This window comes from Sceloporus occidentalis, unplaced genomic scaffold, assembly GCF_023333645.1.
Source record: "Sceloporus occidentalis isolate IW3139 unplaced genomic scaffold, rSceOcc1.0.p SCAF_5, whole genome shotgun sequence".
NCBI lineage: Eukaryota > Metazoa > Chordata > Lepidosauria > Squamata > Phrynosomatidae > Sceloporus > Sceloporus occidentalis.
Window position 1 is genome coordinate 119,639,932 of NW_028316985.1, and position 23,468 is coordinate 119,663,399.

General features: G+C 39.0%; 2 protein-coding genes and 1 pseudogene across 7 annotated transcripts in view; 2 read left to right on the forward strand and 1 right to left on the reverse strand.

The window, feature by feature from the left end:
- Positions 1-23,468, reverse strand: part of PPAT (phosphoribosyl pyrophosphate amidotransferase) — a 55,127-nt gene that overhangs the window by 30,870 nt on the left and 789 nt on the right. Inside the window, exon 1 of one of the 4 annotated variants that reach the window (XM_089525286.1) lies at positions 18,926-18,957. The exons of the other annotated variants lie outside the window; for them this stretch is intronic. The gene's annotated coding sequence lies outside the window, so the exon portion shown is untranslated. Of the gene's footprint in view, positions 1-18,925; positions 18,958-23,468 lie in introns of those variants that run through there. 4 annotated transcript variants of the gene reach the window in all.
- LOC149312747 (uncharacterized) overlaps positions 1-23,468 on the forward strand; it is a 61,835-nt gene that overhangs the window by 15,698 nt on the left and 22,669 nt on the right. For all 3 annotated transcript variants that reach the window (XM_089525277.1, XM_089525280.1, XM_089525278.1), the window contains 4 exons: positions 7,771-7,842; positions 9,719-10,078; positions 11,956-12,018; positions 15,052-15,242. In XM_089525277.1, the coding sequence (XP_089381403.1) occupies positions 7,771-7,842; positions 9,719-10,078; positions 11,956-12,018; positions 15,052-15,242 (686 nt within the window). The remainder of the gene's footprint in view (positions 1-7,770; positions 7,843-9,718; positions 10,079-11,955; positions 12,019-15,051; positions 15,243-23,468) is intronic.
- LOC149312748 (U2 spliceosomal RNA) lies at positions 9,578-9,653 on the forward strand (annotated as a pseudogene).

A 23,468-nucleotide genomic window follows, 5' to 3' on the forward strand; every position in this document is an offset into this window, starting at 1 on the left:
TATTTTCAACTACATTTCTACCATCTTTTTCTTTTTTTCTTCAGAAGCAAAGATACTTATCTGATTGCTTTTTCTAGTCACAGGCTTCATTTCCTTTGCATAATATATTCAATCAGGCAGTTGCTAAAAGAACTCTCCTACAGCTAATGTTAAAACAACAGTTAGTTATACCAATGAATTTTAAATTCTTCAGTCTTTAAAACGATACTGTTCAACTGTACAAAAGCTTGTTTTATGTTGGCAAGTCACGATACGGCAATAACACCTTCTTGCTTGTGGCTCTCCAGTTCTTTGTGCATATTACTCAAAATAATTATTCTCATGAAATGCTTTTGAGCCCATCTTTGTCTGGCTGATACCGAACCGGTGAAAAATCTTGTTAGATGACTTGCAACATTAGCACTGACTATTCAATCGTTATGTCAACAGCAGACCTCGAGAAATTCTTTCCTAGTTAATACAGGGGATGAGCCCTTTGTTCGAAATCAATGCAGCACCTAAGTGAGTCTCCCTTCCATGTTGTTTTACAGTCAGACAATCTATCTCATGTAGTTTGGCTGATTAAAGACAACAATCTGGACATCTGACCAAGGCAATATGCAAACATGTTGTGCTTACTTGTAGGAAGATCAGTGAAACAGATGAATGAGTTTGATGTAGGTGAAATTATTATTGAAGTGTAAGATTAGCATAGTTAATATTTCTTGTATTAGGTATCACTTATGAAACCATTCATTGATCTTTCACCACACACTACAGTTCCTACCAGGATTTGGACACCTCAACATTCCTCCACAAACTTTCTGTTCCTTTGTGATATCTGCCAACCATTATTGAGAACTTGCTGAACTTCAGTCTGCTATACAGACTTCTGTCTGATATGCTATAAATTCAAATTTCACAATGGCTCCATCATTCATTCATGTATAGCTCACATCACATTGATATGCCTTTCTGGCAACACCTAAATTGTCATTTGGTCCACATAATAATGTATGTTAACAAGAATATTACTAAATATGGTGTGTTCAGAAACTCTGATAAAACCCTCTAGACAATTTTCATCTCTTAGCTTTCTGTGCCAGTTCTGTTCATGATCTCAATAAAGTCATGAAGCCACCATAAATGGGAAAACAAGAGTAGAAAGTGTTGAGTAATGGCTATACCAAACATTTTAATCTGCAAATTTTAGGGAGTAAATCTTATTAGATGAAGTAGAACGTACTTACAAGTAAACAGGCACAGAGTTGCATTTGGATTGCTGAGTCACAATGTGCTGTGCTTATTGTGTATTGAGACCTTCAGTCTGGGTCCTGGTTGAGGTGAAAGAAGCTAACAAAGCTTCATTATTGTCTTTGGGGAACATCATCTCTTCCCTGTGCCCTTGAATTTCAGAAAGGCCACCTCCAGCAGATTACCAAGCAAGCACAATCTAGAAAAGATCATGCTTTCACATTGTGCTTGATCCTGGCATCACTGTGACACATCATGAATTACAAACTGTGCCTGACCTTAGTGCTTAATGACAAATGTTCTGCCTCAAGCTAGATATGGAATCTAGCACACCAATAACAATGCATTCAGAAACTTTTGCTTGCCGTGTCATCTGTACCCAGCAAATGGTGGCTTAACAAATATAAGTTTAAACAAGCCAGCTTTATAAATCATGATTTAAAGTTGACTTGTTCAAAACTCAGCATAGTTAAGCTTAATCATAGTTATCTATATCTGAAAAACATGGAAAGCAGAAAGGAATGCATTTGAACCTCTTTTCTTGGCCATATGGAAGTGGTTAAGTGGAAAGTAGAGTACTCCGTCTGTTCATACTTGGATAAGCCACAGTTTAGGACCCGGAACAATGGATGCAAGCTACAGCAAAAGAGATTCCATCTCAACATTAGGAAGAACTTCCTGACAGTGAGAGCCGTCCGACAGTGGAACACACTCCCTCAGAATGCAGTGGAATCTCCCTCCTTGGAGGTCTTTAAACAGAGGCTGGATGGCCATCTGTTGGGATGCTTTGATTGAGATTACTTGCATGGCAGGGGGTTGGACTGGATGGCCCTTGCCGTCTCTTCCAACTCTATTATTCTATGATTCTATACTATGATGTGTAGACACAGCCAATATCATAGTTGTATTAAAAATTAAACATAAACTATGGTCATGAATATTATTTTTTTGTTTCATTTGTACTACAATCCTTATCTTAACCATTCTTGTCCATCAGAATTGTTCAAATTACTATTTCTTGGGTTTTTTTTAAGTAATGGTCATTACTGTTTATCGGCGTATATAATTGGCTTACATATTTTGATAGAAGGGACACACATAAAAATAGCACTGTGATGGAAACTTTGGACTAGTGCTTCACAGAGGGAGTATAGCTTTTGTGAAAGTTCAAAGATATAACCACATCACATGAATTCAATGAAGCATTCCCATACAGCAAGATACTATGAGAGTCAAAACATCATATGAATACTGCAATTGATTCTCATTTTATAAAGTGCCTACTTTGTTCCCAGCATGTAAAATCCATCTGAGGATGATATTTGCATGAAGTCAGGAGCATACACATTCCATTGCTCAAAAAACAAACAAACAAACAAAAAAAGCATGAGTAGTAGTACCAAAAAAGGGTATGATTGAAAAGGAACACTGTTGACATACAGAGCATTTGAAAAGAAGGTGATACCTACTTCCAGTCTGAGCTCTTTTAATCAGAGGTTGTAAGGGTAAATCCCCAAAGAAAACAAAAATAATGACCATGGAGAACTTACATAAATTCAACCTAGATAATGAGGAAATCTAACTAGTTAAAGACTTCCTGTACTTTAGATCAAATACTAGGTTACAGTCAGGAAATAAGAAGACTAGGAATGGGAAGGGTTGCCATGAAAGAACTAGATAAAGTGTAAAAATATACAACAGAGCACTAAAGTCAGAATCATCCAAGCCATTGTATTCCCCATTCCCATGTATGGATGTGAGAACCAGACAGTGAAGAAAGCCAACAGAAAGAAAATAAACTCATTTGAGATGTGGTGCTGGAGAAGAGTGCTAAGGATACTTTGATCAGATCAGACCTGAATGCTCCTTGGAAACCAAGATGACGAAACTAAGACTGTCATACTTTGGCCACATCATGAGAAGGCAAAAACAATAATGCTGAGGAAGACCACACACCAGATGGACAGACTCAAATCAGGGAAGTCACAAGCCTGAATTTACAGGACCAAAGCAGAGTTGTGGAGCACAGCGGGGCTGGGAGATACCTCATCCATAGGTTCACCATGAGTTAGGGCTGACTTGAGGGCAATTAATACACACACATATACACACCCCACACACACACTTAATGTAGTCGCAGGGTATATCTGCAGGGTTAACAAATGTCCTCCTCCAGTTCAGTTCTTATTCCCCCCACAACTGGTTCCAAAACCAAGCAGCATTCCTGGGGGAAAAGTCCTAGCTGGGTAGCAGAATATTTTAAACCTCTTCTTCCTTCCAACCCTTCCTTTCAGAAAATACAGACTTGGGATCATGCATGTGCCAAAATGGTGTTTAGTAGCCTTGACTCAATGCAGCCACATTGCCGAAGCAAAGCAGATCTGAGTGGTCATTACCTGTGTGGTTAGACCACTTGGGAAGTTTTGTCATGGAAGAAGGGGGTGATATAAAATGTGTCAAACAAAACCATAGTATGTGTCATAATTTAAAATGTCGGTCCGTTACACTATATGCACATATATGCTAGATTGCAGTGATTAGTGTTACGCAACTGGACCAGATGAAGAATAAAGTAAGGTTCTGGTTCAGTTTGTCAGCTACTCTGTATACCACTCATACTAATTTTTAAAACTTTTTAATCCCCTTTTTTGCTCTTAAATGAATGTTTATGAATGGGATTTGAGCAAACTTTATATTTACACATACACTGGTGTCCTGGACATTTTCATGCAAGTTTGAGATCAATCAACAAACTTTCAGTTTATTTCTGTTTTGAAAAATTGCTGGGTTCCAAAATGGAATTACAAAATTCCATTTTGCATGGAATTCAGCTTGAAGCAAATCGGAGTCCATTGTGATCTCTGGAACTCACAGCGTTCACCACAAGCAAGAGTGCCAAGTTTAAGTTCAATTGACAAGAGAAGAGTGATCTACACATGCAGCAGAATGAAGGGACAGGGAAAGCTCTGAGATGCTATTTGAATGCAGGTAGAGAATCGTGGGTTGTTGATTTTCTATTTCCATATGTAAGCATTTCCTACAACTAAAATAATACTGCAGCTGAAGACCCTTCAAACAGGCACCTTCCTTCTGCAATCTCCAAAGTTCAAGGCCATTCTAATATTTCTATTTTATTCTACTCATGTGTAGATTGGGTGGATGTACAGGTTGTGCTAAAGAGAAGCATATCAATATTTTCCCCCAGTTTTTTTATGTATTTTATATTTTTTTGAGCAACACATGAAAGGATGATGAGATACAATCTGTTCGTGCTCTCAAGCTCAGATCTCATTCTTCATATGGTGAATAGGCATCCTGAATAGCCTGTTACAAACAGATAGCTGCTCCCATTTCCTAAAATATTTTAGTGTTATGTATTGTAAAATATAAATATCATGTAAATGGTGTCATCTAAATAGGAGGGGGAAGAAAAAAGCCAAAGCACTGACCATACTGATTTAGTCCTTTCACAAATCTAAATCATGACCATTTCTACCTGAGTTCGTGAACAAACATTATTTTAGTATATCTGTACAGTGCAGTAAATTGATGCAGTCATGATTTCAAGAATTATGAAGTAATGCAGCTGATGCTGTGATACGCATCTCCCCCTAGGTCAATAATGCTTGAACTCAATTATGTTTAATTGAGTAAAAGACTGCTTACATAAATATTATGCAATTTATAATACTGCAGTACTGGAATTTTGACAAGGAGCAGAGTGATAGAAAGGAAAGCAAAATAATTGTCAGGGAAGAAGAAATGCCATGTGCTGCTATATGGACACACTCAGAGAAATCTTGCATTCACAACCCACTTATTTACATGTTTTTATTTAGATTCATGAACATTTGACTAGGTTTAAAAGGGAAGGGGAAAGCAGAGTGTATCAACTTCCAAACTTCTTGAGTTGAAACAGCTGAATGTATGGACTTTAGCCCAGCAGCTATGTACTAGAGACACAGCCAGGAAGAGACTGCCCCTCAGGTATCCTTCCTTTCGAGAGCTGCAAACTGAAGCTACATGCATGTTAGATACTGGATCACTAACATATATATTCATCATCCAGTAACCTATGTTCTCTGGCTGGCTTGAAAATAATAAAAACCCAGTATTATATGTAAAAAAATATCAAATCAATGAAGAGTAGTGTAAAATGGTTCTTCCTGGTATTTAACTACCCTACATATACCACAGTGATATAAAAACGGTAACTGATATAATACATAAGAGATAGCAAACTGTTACTCAACACTGCTTTTACACAAACATGCACACATGCCCAATTGGCAATGATGCATCTTTCTGCACCTTTGTCCACTAGACAGTCCCTAATTTAGTTGTCAAAACAAGTGTGCAGCCAGAATAATCCTGTTGTATGATGGCTGCATTGATCAAACGCAACTTGCCTTCAATTTAAGAATATCAGTTTGCTTGGGATAGTTTTCAACAACAAAAGCAGATGCTGTTTGCTCCCACGTGATCTGATCCAGGTCTTATGAAATAATACTTTTGTTTACTTTAATAATTAACAGTGTAATTTTGGCCAATTCACAACTGCTTAAAAACCTCAGAATCACTATTCCACTCATTCTCTAACAACTAAAATGCTAGTGCTTGGACAAAGGCAAAAATAAGATGCTTCTGTTCAGAGAGATTAATGTGAACTCAGATGTGAGGTGAATAAAAAACAGATTCTGTTGCCCTCCCCAAAAATGCTGTTTTCCCTCTGCAACTATTCTAACTGGTAGCAGCTTTATACAAAGGCCACCAGACATCATTCAATGGCTATCTGAATAATAGGAGAAGTTTTCACCAGGGAAACTAATTGGTATCCTACATTTCGTCCCCCCGACACAGCCTGAAAAACAGTTTCCAACTCCTAATGGACAAACCATACAGTGCATGCCTGTAATGAAGGTTCAACATTTTTGCTTTTAAATTCAAAACACCCTCAGGAAGCTACTTTTTTTTCCCAGTACAAAGGCACAGTGCAGGTTTGGAAGAGTTATACTGAATCCTTTCCCACACAGACATATCCTCCTCTGGCTTTCCTACAGAATTTCAGATATTTGCTCAGTCTTGAAGTGTGTAATCTGGTGCCTAATCACTGTTTTGCAATCTCCCAAATTTAAGATGAAATTTCCCAATGTTGACTCTTCTTTCTACATGAATGCTTGCATACTGGAATCGATCCTAAGGCTCACTCAGGTCAGCTGGGCCTTGATACAACCTCCTGAACCCACAGAATCAGACAGCACACTACAGAACATACCAAGACTCCCTAGAGATTACATATTATACAGAATAACTTCTGCATATAGAAAAAATCCTTCCTAGAAGCCTGTCTGCAATTGCTGGCTTTGACAAAATATGACACACAGGAACCCCACATCCTTTCAAGGAAAGAACACAGTTTTGAAATCTACTGTCGTAAGCTGAAATTCCAGTACCGTTTCTCACGAATGCTAACAAGGATCCCATATTCTTCAACCTTACTATCTGAATACAGTTTTATTGTTTCTTCCCCTTCAAGGATTAGCAGATACTATTTCAAGTAACCCTTGTCCCCAAAAATAAACTTGATTATTGTTTAGCAACATAGGAAAGAAAGTGTGTGGGGTTTCTCTTTTTAAGGGTCAGAAAATGTTTTGTACCTCTCCACTGAAATTTACTTTAGACTGTTCTGTCATCTATTAGAGCAGCAGCACAATATAATGAAGTTCAATCTATTCAGTTGTTAGCAGATTTCAAGAACAGCATAATCCTGTTGTAATTACTTCCAAATAGATATGCATAAGAATGGTCTGAACCATGCTTTTAGGTTAGATTCAGAGCAGATATTTGAAAACAGGCATTGATCTTCAAAACTATGTTTATTACAACAAGAACAAAAGTAAATTAAACCATATTGAGTTACAGGACACCACAGCTACTTGAGTCCTGGGGGATTTGGGAAAGAGTGAGGATAAAATCATGTAAGAGAAAAGAAGTAGGCCATGGATAAACACGTTCGTTTGGATTATGGTAGTCCAAATACAGTTGTATCCACATACCTGCTTTGTATTTTGAGCAATGTGGACAAGGTTTGTGGTACTGCCCAGTTGTGGAGATAATCCTTAATAGCATCCTGTTATATAACCTGTGGGCAGAGTTACAGATGGGCCACAATGGGGCTCTTCATAGCCTTCTTCTGCCATCTGTCAAAGGTTAGATGATGGCACATTTCTGTCTTAGTTCTCTCATTTGTTTGTATGTCTGCAGTATATTTTCAGATGTCTTTTTTAAGTCAGTAATTTTAAAGAGGGTGGGAAAGAAGAAACAAATAGTAATATGCCTCTTTTCCTCTATGCTTCTTGAACAGTTCATGAAGAATACTTAACATACCATTAGGGGAGATGATTTATTGACATAATTTCACCCCGGCTACTTTAAAACCAATATGCGATAAAATGTAGAGAAAGAGAAAAAAACATATATAAGATATGCATTGTTTATCAACTATATGTCAGTACATCATCAAATTATTTTTTACAGATGATGATTCCATCAGCACAGCTTCAGAGGATGTGCCTGGATTCTCAATGTCTAAAGAGGTATCTGGGATAGGTAAGTTATTGGTTCTATGCTCTTTAAGAGTCAGGAGAGAAAAGGATGACAAATCCTTCGTGAATACCCATCCGTGGTCCTCTTCCTCCAGTACTGCATTCATAACTATAACAAATCAAGACTAATAATAATAATAATAATAATAATGTTTATTTATATACCGCTTTTCCAAATTAGACTAAATTGTTGCAAGATTACTAAAGCACGAATATGATGAGCATAATGTTTCTAAATGCAGAATCTGGAATGCTGACTGTAAGATTGCAGATCTGTCTGCTATAACAATCAAGTTGCAGCCATGAGGCACAATTTAACTAAAGTCAATTTTATGGCTAAGCCATATCAAAAAAGCACTGAGTTTGTTATATCGTATTCCAGTTTTATTCTTGCTATTCTTTTAATCCCAGTATGAATAAGATTTCTGGCAATTTGGCAATCCTAACCACAATTACTTGTGTTCAAGCTATACTGAACACAAACGTATTTCTTACAAAATGTTGTTGTTGTGTGTCTTCAAGTTGTTTCTAACTTATCATGACCCCAAGGGGAACCTATCATGGGGCTTTCTTGGCAAGATTTGTTCTGAGGTTTGCCATTGTCTTCCTCTGAGATTAAGAGCATGTGACTTGCCCAAGATTACCAAGTGGGTTTCATGGCTGAGCAAGCATTTGAACCCTGGTCTCCAGAGTTCTAAGTCCAACACAACCACATCACACTGGCTTTAAGAAAACATGCATGGTGCTGCTATACAGTTGTATCTCACTGTATCCACTAATTTTTTTAATCCATTGATTCAGCCATCCAGTTTGAAAATGTCTGTGTGCGCACACACGTATTCCAAAAGTAAATCTTGATATTTTTTTCTTTTTATATAAAGGACACCATTTTACTGTGTCATTGTATTTAATGACACCTAAGCATCCATGGATTTGGGTATCCACAGTGGGTCCTGCAACCAGACCCCAGTGGATACTAAGGGCCCACTATAATATATCAATCAAGTTTTAATTCTTTTGCACAAAGGTAGATAACTTATAGTTCTCCAAATGCTGGATTACAGGTCCCATCAACTCTAACCAGCATAGCCAATAGTGTGGAATCGTGGGAAGTGCACTCCATCAACATCTGGAAGGCTACATGTTTCTTCCAAAGTACATCCACCAGCAGAAGATGTAAACCTGGCCGGCAAAATGGATGGATACAGTGGATCCTCACTTTCTATCTCACATGTGGATCATTACAGTTATAATATCAGATCTAAACTCTTCTCAAAATGAACAGATTTCGGTGTCAAACTTGTCTGAAAGACAATAGTTCTGATACAATAACCACGGTATGCTAACAATGGGAGAGCCAGCATGTTGTAGTGGTTTGAGTGTTGGACTATGACTCCAGAGTACAGTGTTGCTAGCTCATGGAAACCCACTAGGTGACCTTTAGCAAGTCCCACACTATCAGCCCTAGAAAACCCTATGCTTGCCTTAGGGCAGTGGTTCTCGACCTTTGGCTCTCCAAATGTTTTGGACTTCAACTGCCAGAAGTCCCAGCCCACTTGCCCAAATGACCAGGGATTCTGGGAGCTGAAGTCTAAAATGCCCGGAGGACCCAAGGTTGAGAACCACTGCCTTAGGGTCTCCATAAGTCAGAAACTACTTGAAGGCACACAACAACAACAATGCTAAGAACATTTTTTGTTGTTCAGATGCTCTCCAACTAAAAGTAAATCTAGCTTAATATCGTTTCTTGGCCTTTTGGCTAAGATCAAGTGTAGTGTAGTAGAATCTAGCTTAATACATTTTTGGTTATCTTTTAGGTTCACTTCACTGGTTGAATGTTCATCTGTTGCAAGTTGTTTTATTTTGTTTTTTTTCTTCAGACAATCAAATGTCCTTGGATGAAGCACAGAACCACTTTAGAGTTATCACAATTAATGACACGGGAGCAGGAAAACACTGGTGTGACAATGAAGTTAGAGCGTTGATAAATATATGGTCAGATGAGGAGATACAGCAAATGCTTGAAGGAGCAACTAGAAATAAGGAAATATTTGAGGAGATTGCAAGAAGACTAATGAAAGTTGGAATAGACAGAGACTGGAAGCAGTGCCGCACAAAGTACAAGAACTTAAAATATGAATACCGTGCACTGCAAAAGGAAAATGATCAGCATATGAATGTAAGAAAGAAAATGCGGTTTTATGATGAGATTGACTGCATTCTGAGAAGCCATCCCCCAGGTATACAAATCTGCCAAGTTAGGGGAAATAGTCTTGTATCAGATACTAAAGCATGGCATGAACAAAAGGGATAGTAACGTAATGATCAAGTTTTAATTATATCTTCTGCAAAACTTAATTTTTGTTGTTGTTGTTGTGTGCCCTCAAGCCATTTCCAATTTATGGCAATCCTAAACTGAATCTACCATAGGGTTTTCTTGGCAAGATGTGTTCAGGGGAAGTTTGCCATTGCCTTCCCCTGAGGCTGAGAGCATGTGACTTACCCAGTGACTCAGAGGTTTTATGGGCAATACTGGATGACAAGATGACACTGAATCCATGCTGTTCAATGGAAACTGGGTTACATCTCATTAATGGCTGTTTAACTTGCAAGTCTCCTGTATAGTTAAAGCATGGTTCAGCATGGGGAGCAGGTTACCAGCATTAATCACTCACTCCTTCCATCCATCCCTTCCTTATGAGCATAAACTCTACTGAGGGCTAACTATAGCTAACTATTAAAGTGCTTTTTTGGTGGAAAGGTAGAGTATAAATTAAATAAGCAAACTGTGGTAAACTCAATGTCAGTAAAAAGCAAAAATAACTGTTTAGGGTCCAGGAGGGAACACACTCTGAAGTCCAACATAAGATAATGCCTTTATTAGGTTGGTTAGGACTAACCAAAACATCATAAAGAGCATGCATGCTTTCTTAACCAGGTTAAGCATGTAGGCTTTCTTAACCGGGCTTAAAAAGTAGGGAGGGCTAAAAATGGCCCCAAATTAGGCTAGATGGTATAGTTGTGAGATCTGTAGTTTAGATCTTGTTAAGACAAGTCTCAGTCTTGTAAATATATTTCTAGTATGTGGTTTTTAAAATTATTATACAAATGTTAATAGACTGTTTTGAGGCCAGCAAGCTGCATTTCCATGTCGGCTGCTGAGAGAGGGAAGTTCCCTGTGACATCCATCTAGTACTCTGCTTTGGCAGTTGCATTATGGCCTACCTTTCCCTTAGAGGGCCAACTGGCACCTATGTTGCTGTCATTCCAATGAAAAGTAAAAACACAGTTGTTTAGAGAATCCTTTGCGGCCTAACTGTTTTTATACAGATCTATACAGATGCATGGGTTTGAACTGTTTTATTTTATTTTAACTAGTTTTAATATGTCTTCTTTTAACTTGTTCAATTGTTTAATAAGTTTTAGCCCTTTAAATCATATTATTGCTTCGTGTTTCAAAATGATCAGAGAGTAGTGGAGTCTCCTTTCTTGGAGGTCTTTAAGCAGAGGCTCGATGGCCATCTGTCGGGGATGCTTTGACTAAGAGTTCCTGCATGGCAGGGGTTTGGACTGGATGGCCCTTGCAGTCTCTTCCAACTCTTTGATTCTATGATCATGTTGATTTTATACTCTGAGAACTTTAGACAGATAGAGAGCAAAATATAAATATTTTAATACATACATACATACATACATACATACTGTACCATGGAAGGGCAAGCTTATTTCTTCCAGCATTGAAAAGTAGGCTGTTGATTTCTTTGGAGGCTGGCAATGTTTTTTTGCCTCTAACCAGATAGGGAAAAATGGGATACTGCTCGGGAACAGGTTATTTATGCATTGTGAAAGCTTAAAGAGTCCCTTCATGTCAGATAGCTGCCACTCCAATCCTCCTTTGGGTTTTGTTGAATATGAAGTGGCTGAGAAACTTTTTTGCTACATGTTGAAATGGGTCTGATGGTATTATGCATTTAATCTTTATGAATAAACCATAAAACTAACAAAAAATGTTCCAGAATGCTTCTTGCTTTAGAATATCATTTTTTTTAGACAGCAACTTACTAGGATGCACTTTAACACACTGTATAACAGAAAACCTCTTCTTGTCTTTGTAAAGAGACAGTTACAGAAGTTACTACCGACACACCACGGAGTGCCAAGAGAAAATCATTGGAAGAAGGTAAGAATTTTGTTCTGCTAGAATTCAAAGATACAGCCATGTTAGTCTGTGGAATCAGTATGTAGAGCAGTGGTTTTCAACCTGTGGGTCGCGACCCCTTTGGGGGTCGAACGACCCTTTCATAGGGTGGTCTAAGACCATCAGAAAACACATATTTCTGAAGGTCTCAGGAACTGAGACACTGCTCCTCTATGATTGTGGGTCACCACAACATGACGAACGGTATTGAAGAGTTGCAGCATTAGGAAGGTTGAAAACCACTGATGTAGAGAGATCTTGTAGCACCTTTGAGACACAGGGCTGAATCAATGGTCCAGTAAAGTTGGCTTGTCACCGGCTTGGGGGAGTGGCGTTAGACACCACTCACCCCGGAGCCAGCAAAAAGCTGGCTCCAACAGTAAAGGAGCAGCTTTTTTCCACCCCAAATAGGAACAGATTTTTTCTACTCCTATTTGGAGTGGAAGCTAGTTGGATTGGGGCCACAGTGTGTGGTTGCCATGGTCCCTACCCAGCTTTCTCCGGGGCAGCTTTAGAGCTGTCTGTTTCGGCCCTAAGTCTCAAGGTGCTTTAAGATCTCCCTACATATTCATTTTGCTATTACCGGATCAATAGGAACTTGCTCTTATTAGAATTAAGAACTGCTCTTATCATTTTAAGTAATCAAAAAGTTATTGAAGATTAAATTCACAGTACACTCCCCATCACAATGTGTACTGTGTACACAAAACCTGGATAGAATAAAAATATTCTTTTAAATAAATAAAAATTCAGGAGCCCTGGTGGCACAGTGGTTAAATGCCTGTACTGCAGCCACTCACTCACAAACCATAAGGTTGCGAGTTTAATACCAGCATAAGGGCTCAAGCTCAACTCAGGCTTGCATCCTTCTGAGGTCGCTAAAATGAGTACCCAGATTGTTGGGGGCATTTAGCTTACACTTTGTAAACTGCTTAGGGAGTGCTTAAGTGCACTGATAAGCAGTATAGAAATGTACTTGCTACTGCTATATGAATGAGGAGCAAGGACTGACCCAGTGGTCACCTGTCTCTCTGTGTAGATTGCTGTGGATGCAATTGTGTGGGTAAGCTGCTCAACAATGTTCCTTTGCGTCCCTGAAACTATTTACTTAACCCCATATAATCTTACTTAAGTGTAGAGAAAGATACGCTTGCTCCTTCTGTCCTCCACTGATTTAGTCTGACATCTATACCAGGAAAGATTCTAGAGCAGATCATTAAACAGAGAGTCTGTGAACATCTAGAAAGCAACGCCATAATCACAAAAAGTCAACACGGGTTTCAGGGAAAGAAGTCATGCCAGACAAATCTAATCTCTTTTTTGATAAAATTACCAGCTTGTTAGATGAAGGGAATGCTGTGGATATAGTATATCTTGATTTCAGTAAGGCGTTTGACAGGGTTCCCCATGACATTCTTGCAAACAAGCTAGTGAAATGTGGGCTAGACAAGGTAACTGTTACATGGATTTGTAATTGGTTGACCGGCCGAACCCAAAGGGTGCTCAGCAATGGCTCCTTTTCATCCTGGAGAGAAGTGACCAGTGGGGTCCCACAGGGCTCTGTCCTGGGCCCAGTGCTATTCAATATCTTTATCAATGACTTGGATGACAGAATTGGGGGTATACTTATCAAATTTGGCGATGACACCAAATTAGGAGGAGTAGCTAATACCCCAGAGGACAGGATCAAAATTCAGAATAACCTTAATTGATTAGAAAGCTGGGCCATAGCTAACAAAATGAATTTCAACATGGAGAAATGTACGGTACTGTACTTAGGGCGGAAAAATGAAATGAACAGATATAGGATGGGTGACACCTGGCTGAATGAGACTACATGTGAAAGGGATCTGGGAGTCCAAGTAGACCACAAATTGAACATGAGCCAACAGTGCGATGCGGCAGCTAACAAGGCCAATGCGATTTTAGTCTGCATCAATAGAAGTATAGTGTCTATATCAAGTGACTCTATAATAGCAATAGTAATTCTGCTCTGGTCAGACCCCATCTGGAATATTGTGTCCAGTTCTGGGCACCACAATTTAAAAAGGATGTTGAGAAACTGGAGCGTGTCCAAAGGAGGGCGACCAAAATGGTGAAGGGTCTGGAAACCATGCCCTATGAGGAATGCCTTAGGGAGCTGGGGATGTTTAGCCTGGAAAAGAGAAGGCTAAGAGCTGATATGATAGACCTGTTTAAATATTTTAAGGGATGTCATATTGAGGAGGGAGCTATCTTGTTTTCTGCTGCTCCAGAGACTAGGACCCAGAGCAATGGATACAAGCTGCAGGAAAAGAGATTCCACCTCCACATTAGGAGGAATACCCTGGCAGTAATGGCTGTTCGACAGTGAAACACACTCCCTCGGAGTGTAGGAGTCTCCTTCCTTGGAGGTCTTTAAACAGAGGCTGGATGTCCATCTGTCGGGGATGCTTTGATTTAGATTTTATGCATGGCAGGGGTTTGGACTGGATGGCCCTTGCGGTCTCTTCCAACTCTATGATTCTATGATCTCCTTATATGCTGTCTACCAGTGGTCACAGACTGACTTTGTATCATTACAGGATACACTTGGGTTTACACCAAAAAACAAGAGAAGAAAGTGACAAATGAAAGGAAGTTCCAAAATGTCATGCAGGTGTGTGTACACAAACATACCTTACTACAATCTTGTATAACAAATCTAACTTATCTCACTTGCAAACAACCCAATGAGAACTAAACATGCCCAAAGACAGCCAGCTTGATGTAGTGGTTTGAGTGTTGGACTATGACTCTGGAGACCAGGTTTTGAATTCCTGTTCAGCCATGGAAATCCACTGGGTGACCTTGGGCAAGTTGCCTTCTCTCAGCAACAAATTCTGTCAAGAAAACCCTATGATAGGTTCACCTTAGAGTTACTATAAGTTGGAAATAACTTGAGGATGCACAACAACATGCCCAATATGTTAGGTCAGACTAAACTTGACTCATTGCTTCATGTAACATATCTGAAATGGCTTTCCCCCCCTATAGAACCCTCACCTATTCAGCTTAAGAAAAGTGCTTCTGAGAATATAGTTGTTCAGTCACAGAGATGTATTTCTGAGACCGTGCATACTGTAATCAAGAACCGAAGGATGCTTCTAGAGCAATTTTACAAAGAGGAGGAAATGAAGGGTAACAACAGAACACCAATCAATGATGTGCTCCCTGCTGTACAACAGGTTGGTGTTGTTTTTTGTTCTACTTTACCAAGTTTATTGTCTGAAGGAATTTGAAAGAACTCTCAGATGACAGCATTGAAAGGGTAGCAGCTAGCAAACCACGGATCACTAGATCATGCGTCTTCTTATTTTAATAATATCCGCTACCAAATAACATGAGGAACAGTCTTACTGTTTGAGGATAGATTGTAGTATCATAATATCAGTTATGTGGATCCCCTAGTCACATGACTGCATTTTCTACTTTGAAAGGTGTTCCATTTTTTAAAATAACACATTTTGAAATAAAATATTCCAGATTGAGACACAAATAACTTTATACATGTAAAATCAGTGGGTTGGATCTACACTTAGTCACATTTACAGTAGCTTAAATAGTTTAGTGGGGATTACATTTGTCTCAGCATACTTAGGCCCTACTCTATTTATCAGCTTTAAGTAATGGACCTGATGAAAACTTGTTCCAATCTTGTTTCTAATTAAATGGTTAATTTAGAGAAGCCTACTAAAGTCTTCTTTCAGCTTTCCAGACTAAGGATTTCCTCTAGTCTTTTCCTATTTTATAGGGCCATTCAGGTTTTTATCTTGCTTTCTAACTACTTCTTAACCAGTTACTTATTTACTGACCTTTTCTTCTAGATGGGCTTTATCAGTAACGATAGTGCTAAACTACTATCGGTTTTTCTTGGTATCTATTTAGTAGTTGCAAAATATCTCTGTACAGCAAAAAAAGGGGGGGTATTGCAAGGTTCATCAAGAAACAAGTATCAATGCAATTTAGGGATTCCAAAAAAAATTTCTACTCTTCTGCCCATTCTCCTGAATAAATTTACTCAAAACATATTTTAAGTAAAGTAAGCTACTTTGCTTAAAATGACAAAACATACATTTTGGTTAGGATGAGCTGTGTCAAATCTAATTTCATTTTAAGTTCCTTCCCTACTCATATGTTCAAGTTAAGCTAATTGCCACTTGTCTGTAGCAATGTCATCTTTTGAGACTTGTAGAATTTGGCTACTTTAAAGAGATGAATGAAGAGAGATGGCAAAAGGGGTTTTACACCTGTTCCCCATTTGTTCTGTTTAGTGTAAAAAGTTAACATGCACAGGCCTTTATAGCTGTACTGGTAAGCACATATCTGATAAAGATGCACACATATATGAGTTGGTCCTTATTCCACTGCACCCATATATGGAGTTTCCAGGGATACAATATAATTTCCAGTAAGATTTTCATCACTGTCAATTGGCTAGCAGAGAAACTGACCACAATTAGCAGCATCGTGCCTCTTTTAATTAGAAGACAGTATACAAACAGGACAGCAGCTTCCTGAATCTTAAATCTGATCAAAGTTAAACAGCAGTCCGTTCCCTCTGAACTCCAAGAAAAACTAAGTACCAATTCTCCAACTGTTTAGGTCTCAATCCAGAGAATAAGCCATATTTAACTCTTACAGAAATCAAATGGAAAAGCTTAGTAAATGAATCCTAAATCCTACTGCTCTTAATAAGACTGTAGCAAAGTGAATTTTTACTGTATCAGAAACTCAGTTCGAATATTGGGCAGAATATTCTATACTCTTGCAAGTAAGATTTATGGTTTCCTCAAGGGAAAAATCATGTCTCAGCAGAGGCAACATCCAGTTTTAATTATTTTAAACTGTAGTTTAAAATATTCATTTTGCCAAAGATTATCTTCTGGGCTTCCACTGACAGAGTTTTAGCAGTGTTTCCAAATAACCTGAAAAAATGGCAAGTAATAATATACTTGTGATATCAGATGAGACAATCTGTCTCTCCAAATGAATAGTGAAAGGATTTTTAAAAACCCTTACATTCTGAAGTGAAGTTACAGTATTTATCTTCAACAATAACAGGAAGCGGAGGCTGAGATATAACAGAGAACAAGAACTATGTATTAATTGTTTCTGTAACAGTGGTTGAAGATAAATCTAGAGTATATATTTCCCACTCATTCCTGACAAATTTCACTTATTCTAGTGAAATTTATCATATATATTGACTGCCAAAATGTTCTGACTAGGAGGAAGAAGAATGTGTTCAGAAACATGCTTAATCAGTGGACATCCCATTCCTGCCAAAAAGTTCTCAAAATGGAGTATGTTTTGGAAAAAATTAACAAGCCCAAAGCTTGTTCCAAAATGCATGTTGCAGAATTGTCTGGGTCAAGGACTCACATGACGTTTTTTCTTTTATTGATTAACGTGGATGAAATGCCTGAAGTAGGATGTTAATAATATAGCCTCAGTCCTCTTTCTTCGCTGGGCATCCTAGTTTTATAATATGTTTTATAAGTATCCAATTATCTCCCATATTTGCAGATAGCAAAATAGTCTTCAATTTATTTTATAGTTCTGTGCATGTATTCAGTCCAGATGTTAATGTCTGGAGAACAGTAGGGGGTTTTCTAAAAAGAAAAGATATGCTAATTTCAGTGGCTTCGGTAAAAGGTTGATGTTATTGTTGTTGTTTGCCTTAAAGTCCTTTTCTGACATATGGCAATCCTCCTAAGGCGAACCTGTCATGGGGTTTTCTTGACAAGATTTGTTCAGAGGCAGTTTGTCATTGCTTTGTCTTGAGACTGAGAGGTATGATTTGCCCAAGGTCGCTCAGGAGCTACTGCCAAAACAAACACACACACACAAGTAGCTCGAGTAACAGGATTATTAATACTTTAAAACTGCAGAGTTCACACCATTTACCGAGGAGTGAGCTCCAGTAAAGCACTTAGCCATTAGTAGATTTTGGGGCTGTACAGACAGCCCTGAAGGGGCGGCCTCCAGCCACCCCTTTTACAGCCAGATCAGGGCTGCGGCAACCGCATGCCATGGCCCTGATCTGGCCTTTCTATGGTGCAAAAAGGAGATGCAAAAAGCACCCTGGGAAGGGCGTGATATCCACAGCGCCATGGCTTTATGGAGCTCCTTCAGCGCAGCATCATGCAGATGAAGTGCTAGAGGAATGCTGTGACACCTTGCACTGTGGCACATGGCATCACACCACCCTGGGGGCAGAGCTGGGGCGTGTGTGTGTGTTGTGTAGACGCTATGCCCCAACTCGGCCCCAACCCGGCCCAAACTGCAGGTCTGCACAAGGCCACAATCAGATTGCATTGTAAACGATTCTATTTTTAAGCAGATGATATGTAGTAGAAGACATTGTGTACAATATTCATAGGGATGCAGTGGCTCAGTGGTTAAGAGGCTGACTCTGACGAGTGCAAGATTAGCAATTCAAGGCCCAAATGCTGCATGATAGAGTGAGCTCCCACCACTAGTCCCAGCTTCTGTCAACCTAGCAGTTCAAAATCATGTAAAAAGGCAAGTAGATAAATAGGTACCACTTTGGTGGGAAGGTAACAGTGTTTTGTGCAGTCATGTTGGCCACATGACCACGGAGTTGTCCTTGACAACGCTGGCTCTTTGGCTTAGTAATGGAGATGAGCACCGCCCCCTACAGTTGGACATGTCTTGACAACCTTGTCAAAAGGAAATACCTTTACCTTTACAATATTCAGAGCAACAATCCATTATGATTTTATATATCTAATAAAGCACATTTTCCACAGATAGATTTTTGCACATCTCTACAGCAAAAATTAATCCTGTTAATCAAGTGATTAGAATTTAGGATGCAAGACACCCTCAAAAACGTCCCAATTACCTTTAGTTTGTGTCATGATGAATATGGTTAAGACATGGGTGTTCTTTTAGACAGGAAGGGGAAATTTGTTCTCCTGAACAGCTGCTTATCTATGGAAAAAGGTTAATTGGTCTAAGGCTTTACAAAGTAAACAGAAGAGTTTGGGAAGTGAACACTTTAAGGATATTAAATCAAACAACTTCAAAGCATATCTACCCCCTAAAAATCCACATGGTGAAGCCAATACTAATTAATATGGAAATGTTCTTAACATATTTAATAAAATATGAGGCCTGTATTGTTTTCAGGGATACTTTCCAAGTCAGATACCCCTTTTGGGCAAAAGACATTTTTGCTCATTGGGTTTGACTGAAGCCTCTTCCATTTTGCATGGAAACATTTACTGACATCTAAAACAGAAAAGCTGGCAAGGTTTTAAGATCTTGCCAAATTCAGATGCTATGAAAGCACCCCCTCCCATAAAACCTTCAGCTGACATCATATGGTTTATGTCTGCTCAGTAGGGTAGAAGAGTCTAATCGGTGGAGTCAGGGGGGACTGATGCAGGGAGTAAAACCAATTAGTATTACTTTAACAGTGGACATTAACAAACAATAGTTAGGTGGATATACAGACATCACTACATTGATGTGCTGATTAATACATGAAATGTAATGGAAAGCCTTTGTCTCTATCCAAACCACAGGAGAGTCATGCATGGACTTTTATCTTTGCAGTTCTTATTGTTTAAGCAAGGCCACTGTGAAGTCATAGCCAAAATGCCCTGAGAGAAAGATGGTTTATGCCATTGTTTTCTAGATAATGCCATTACTGATGTCAGAATTGTTCCCATTTATTCTACTGCACTGAGGCTGGTCTATATATTGTATGTAGAATGCAGCAGAGCATTGCTGGCAAATGACGGCATATATCACAATGGAAGATGAGTAGATTTAAATTAGTCTTTAACATGCTATAAGATTGTAGTTTTTGCGGTAACAATTTGACACACTTAACCCCCTAGAAATTGTTACCTTTGAAAATAAGTTCCTTTAACAGGAATTTTATGATCCTCTGTCTAATTTCATAATTCATGGCTACAAATGAACTGCAGGAAATTAAAGAATGAAAAGGTTTAGTAATCTGATTTAAAATATAACTCTTCATAAATGGGTCCAATTCAGGTCCTGTTGGGTTTCTTTCTTAGAAAATGTTCTTAGGATTGGAGACTAGAACTTTGAATCTATAAGTCTTAGAAAACAGTAAAGAAGCCGCTAGGCCTAAAATTCATGTACATAGAGGTAACTAGATGGCAGAAAATACCTTATGTAGCCATCTTTAAATTACTGGTACAGTAACCATTTATTTAAACCAGTAACCATTTATTTATTTAAAAGGCATTCATTTAAGTGTGAGATTTTGAAGATAAATAGGAATTGGTCAGATGGGCACATCTGTAAAACAATCAAAATCTTATGGTACACTCAGTCAAATGAGAGTACAAGCAACAGGAGAAAAGAGTACACATATGCTTAAATAGAATAAGATAAATTTGGATAGACTTTTGCCTGATTTCTATGTGCATATTATATATCTCCACTATTAGGACTTCATTCAAATGCTTAACATGGGCTGGATTGTACCTTTACATTTTACCATGTAGCCTCATACTGCATTTATTGTGATATTCATTCACAAGTCAAGTACTCTTGCTAGATCATATCTTGCCTTATTTTCCTGGTTTTTAAACTGAATTAAGGCCAGTTTTCCAGTTCAAATCAGACAGGGAATTCTAGCTTAACATGACAGAAGGGGCAAGGAAGACTCAGTGATTATCAGTGATAAGAGAGCTATTACGTCTAGAGGAAGAAGCATGGTTATGTTAACTGTATCAGTGAAGTGAGCTGAAGTTGGCTTGCTTTTCTAAACTACAGGTAACACCAACCACAGATCTGAAATTAGCTTTTCCTAAACCAGAGTCAACACTAGGCACCATTTTCCTGCGTTTTAACATAATACACATAACTGCAGTTAGCTGAAAACAGAAGCAAAAAGCAAAAAAGTGTAAGGTTTGAGTGCACAAGCCTACAAATAAGAGGCTTGCTGTTCCTTGTGAAATAGCAAAAAAGCAGGAGTGATGGAATATTTGATCCTCCTGATGTTTTGGACAACTCCTGCATTCCCTTGCCATTGGCCATGCTGGATGGAGCTGAGGGGATTTGTAAGCCCAAACATCTGGGGGAACCAAATGTTCCCCATCCCTACTTTAAATAGTTACATGTGAATACTGCTTTTACCCGGTGTTGGATTACCAGAATGGAGTGGTCCTCAAGCTGTTGCTGGACTGCAACTCCCAGTAGCCTCAACCAGCATAGACAACAGTGAGGAATGTTGAGAATTTCTGTTCAACAACATCGTATTCTTACCCTGCTCTATATGAAATAAGTGTTTTACAATAAATGGAAGTGGAAGGAATCATCTGTCATTAAGGAGATGTTACTCAATGAGTAGATAAGTAGTGGAATTTGTTAAGGAGCAACAAATAGTAAAAAGTATGAGTGTCGAAGAACCAGGCTGCTATAGGGACAATAGAGAGGCAGGGATAGGTGTTATCATTACAGTGATACAATTCACCTCAGCCTATAGATTTTGGAAATTTAATCATCAGTTATGCAATGCATTGTTTTTTATGTGAGAGAGATGATGATTTTCTGGGTTGGTGCTAGCTTGAAAAAGTAAAGTAGTTTAGAGAGTAACTGATGCAGAAGCAAGTCTTAAGGAAAGATGTCCAGCACCATCCGATGCATCTTTTGTTGTTGTTTGCCTTCAAGTTGTTTCTGACTTATGGCAACCCTAAAGCAAACCTATCATGGGGTTTTCTTGGCAAGTTTTGTTCAGAGGTTTACCATTCCCTTCCCCTGAGGCTTGAGCATATGACTGGCCCAAGGTCAACCAGTGGGCTTCATGGCTAAATGAGGAATCAAACCCTGGTCTCCAAAGTCTCAGTCCAACACTCAAACCACTACGCCATGCTGGCTGTGCATCTTTACTTACATACAAATCCTGTTAGATTTTATAGGGTTGACACTCCAGTAATTGTTTAGGTTCTTACTACGTTTGCTGATGATAGTCAGCAAACAGGCACTTCTGTTTACAAGCTTTACAAGGGCACTTTTACCATCTCACCAGTCATTGTTTCCCATCACAATCCTACCAGACTAATAGGTGAACAAGAATGAGGATCACCCCCATCCCAAGCAAGGAATTTGTAGGTGACCTGTTTTGTTTTTTTTTAAAAAAAGCTACTGAGCAATTTATGTTAAACATTTCGAATTGTGAATAATATGTTTTTAATTAATAAAATTGAGGGGAAAAAAGTTCATGGCCAATGACTTATACAATTAAAAATATTATTAGACAAAGGAAGCAGGAATCATGGAAAGACACAATATAGGCCAGATTTCCTAATCCTGGCATCTCCCAAGTATGATGTACTGTATCTCCCAGAATGACCACCATGCTGGCTAGGAACAGAAAGGCTTGTGGGCTAACACAATCAGTTTACCCACGCATTAAGACTGGCCAGGATGACGTACGCCATTTAAAAGACTGATTCAGGATGAGGGCACACTCACATTTTGTTCTGGTGTTTCCCTTTTGTGCAGCATCAGCACAAGCTCCTTACTCCAAGGTACCCTGCTCCTATTTGAACTTGCAGTGAACTACCAACATACCACCCCTTGAACTAATACACAGAACCTGAGGAATGTCATGCTCACTCTTCCCTAGAGTGACTGGGCACTAAAGCCTCTTTCACACAGGACATTTTGCTGCAAGCATATATAGACACATATAAGGGAGAAACCTGTCTTGTATAGGAAGATCATTCATAAGAGTACCAGAGCATAGAAATATTAAAATCCAAAACCCTCCAGCAAGCATGGCCACTTTTTTCCAAACTCTGACTGGAGGGAATAAGAAACACAGGGATAAGAAATCACAATTGGCAGTAGAGCCAGCATGGTGTAATAGTTTGAGAGTTGAGCTGTGACTCTGGAGGCCCCAGCTCAGCCATGAAACCCGCCTTGGGCAAGTCACATTCTTTCAGCTCCAGGGAAAGGCAATGGCAAACCCCCTCTGAAGAAACCTTGCCAAGAAAACCCCATGATAGGGCTGCCGTAAGTAAAAAATGGCTTGAAGGTACACAACAACTTAGTGTGGGTATATGGTCACAAAACACATCCACATGTTGCCTTCAGACATGGTGGTGTTGTACATTGCTCCCTTCAGTGTTTGCATAGGCAAAACCAACATGAGCAAAACAAGCCGTCAAACCTTGTTCTGCTCAAGAACGCAGCAAGCCAAGTAAGTCTTTGTTGTTGTATGCTTACAAGTTGGTTCCTAATTATGGTGACCCTATCAGGGGATTTTCTAGGCAAGATTTCATCAGAGGTGGTTTGCCTTTTGTCTTTTCTGAGGCTGAGAGAGTGTGACTTGCACTACCAGGGACCTAAAACACCCCAAAAATGATTGGTTAAACAGCAGGATTTGGGGGTGGCTGCTG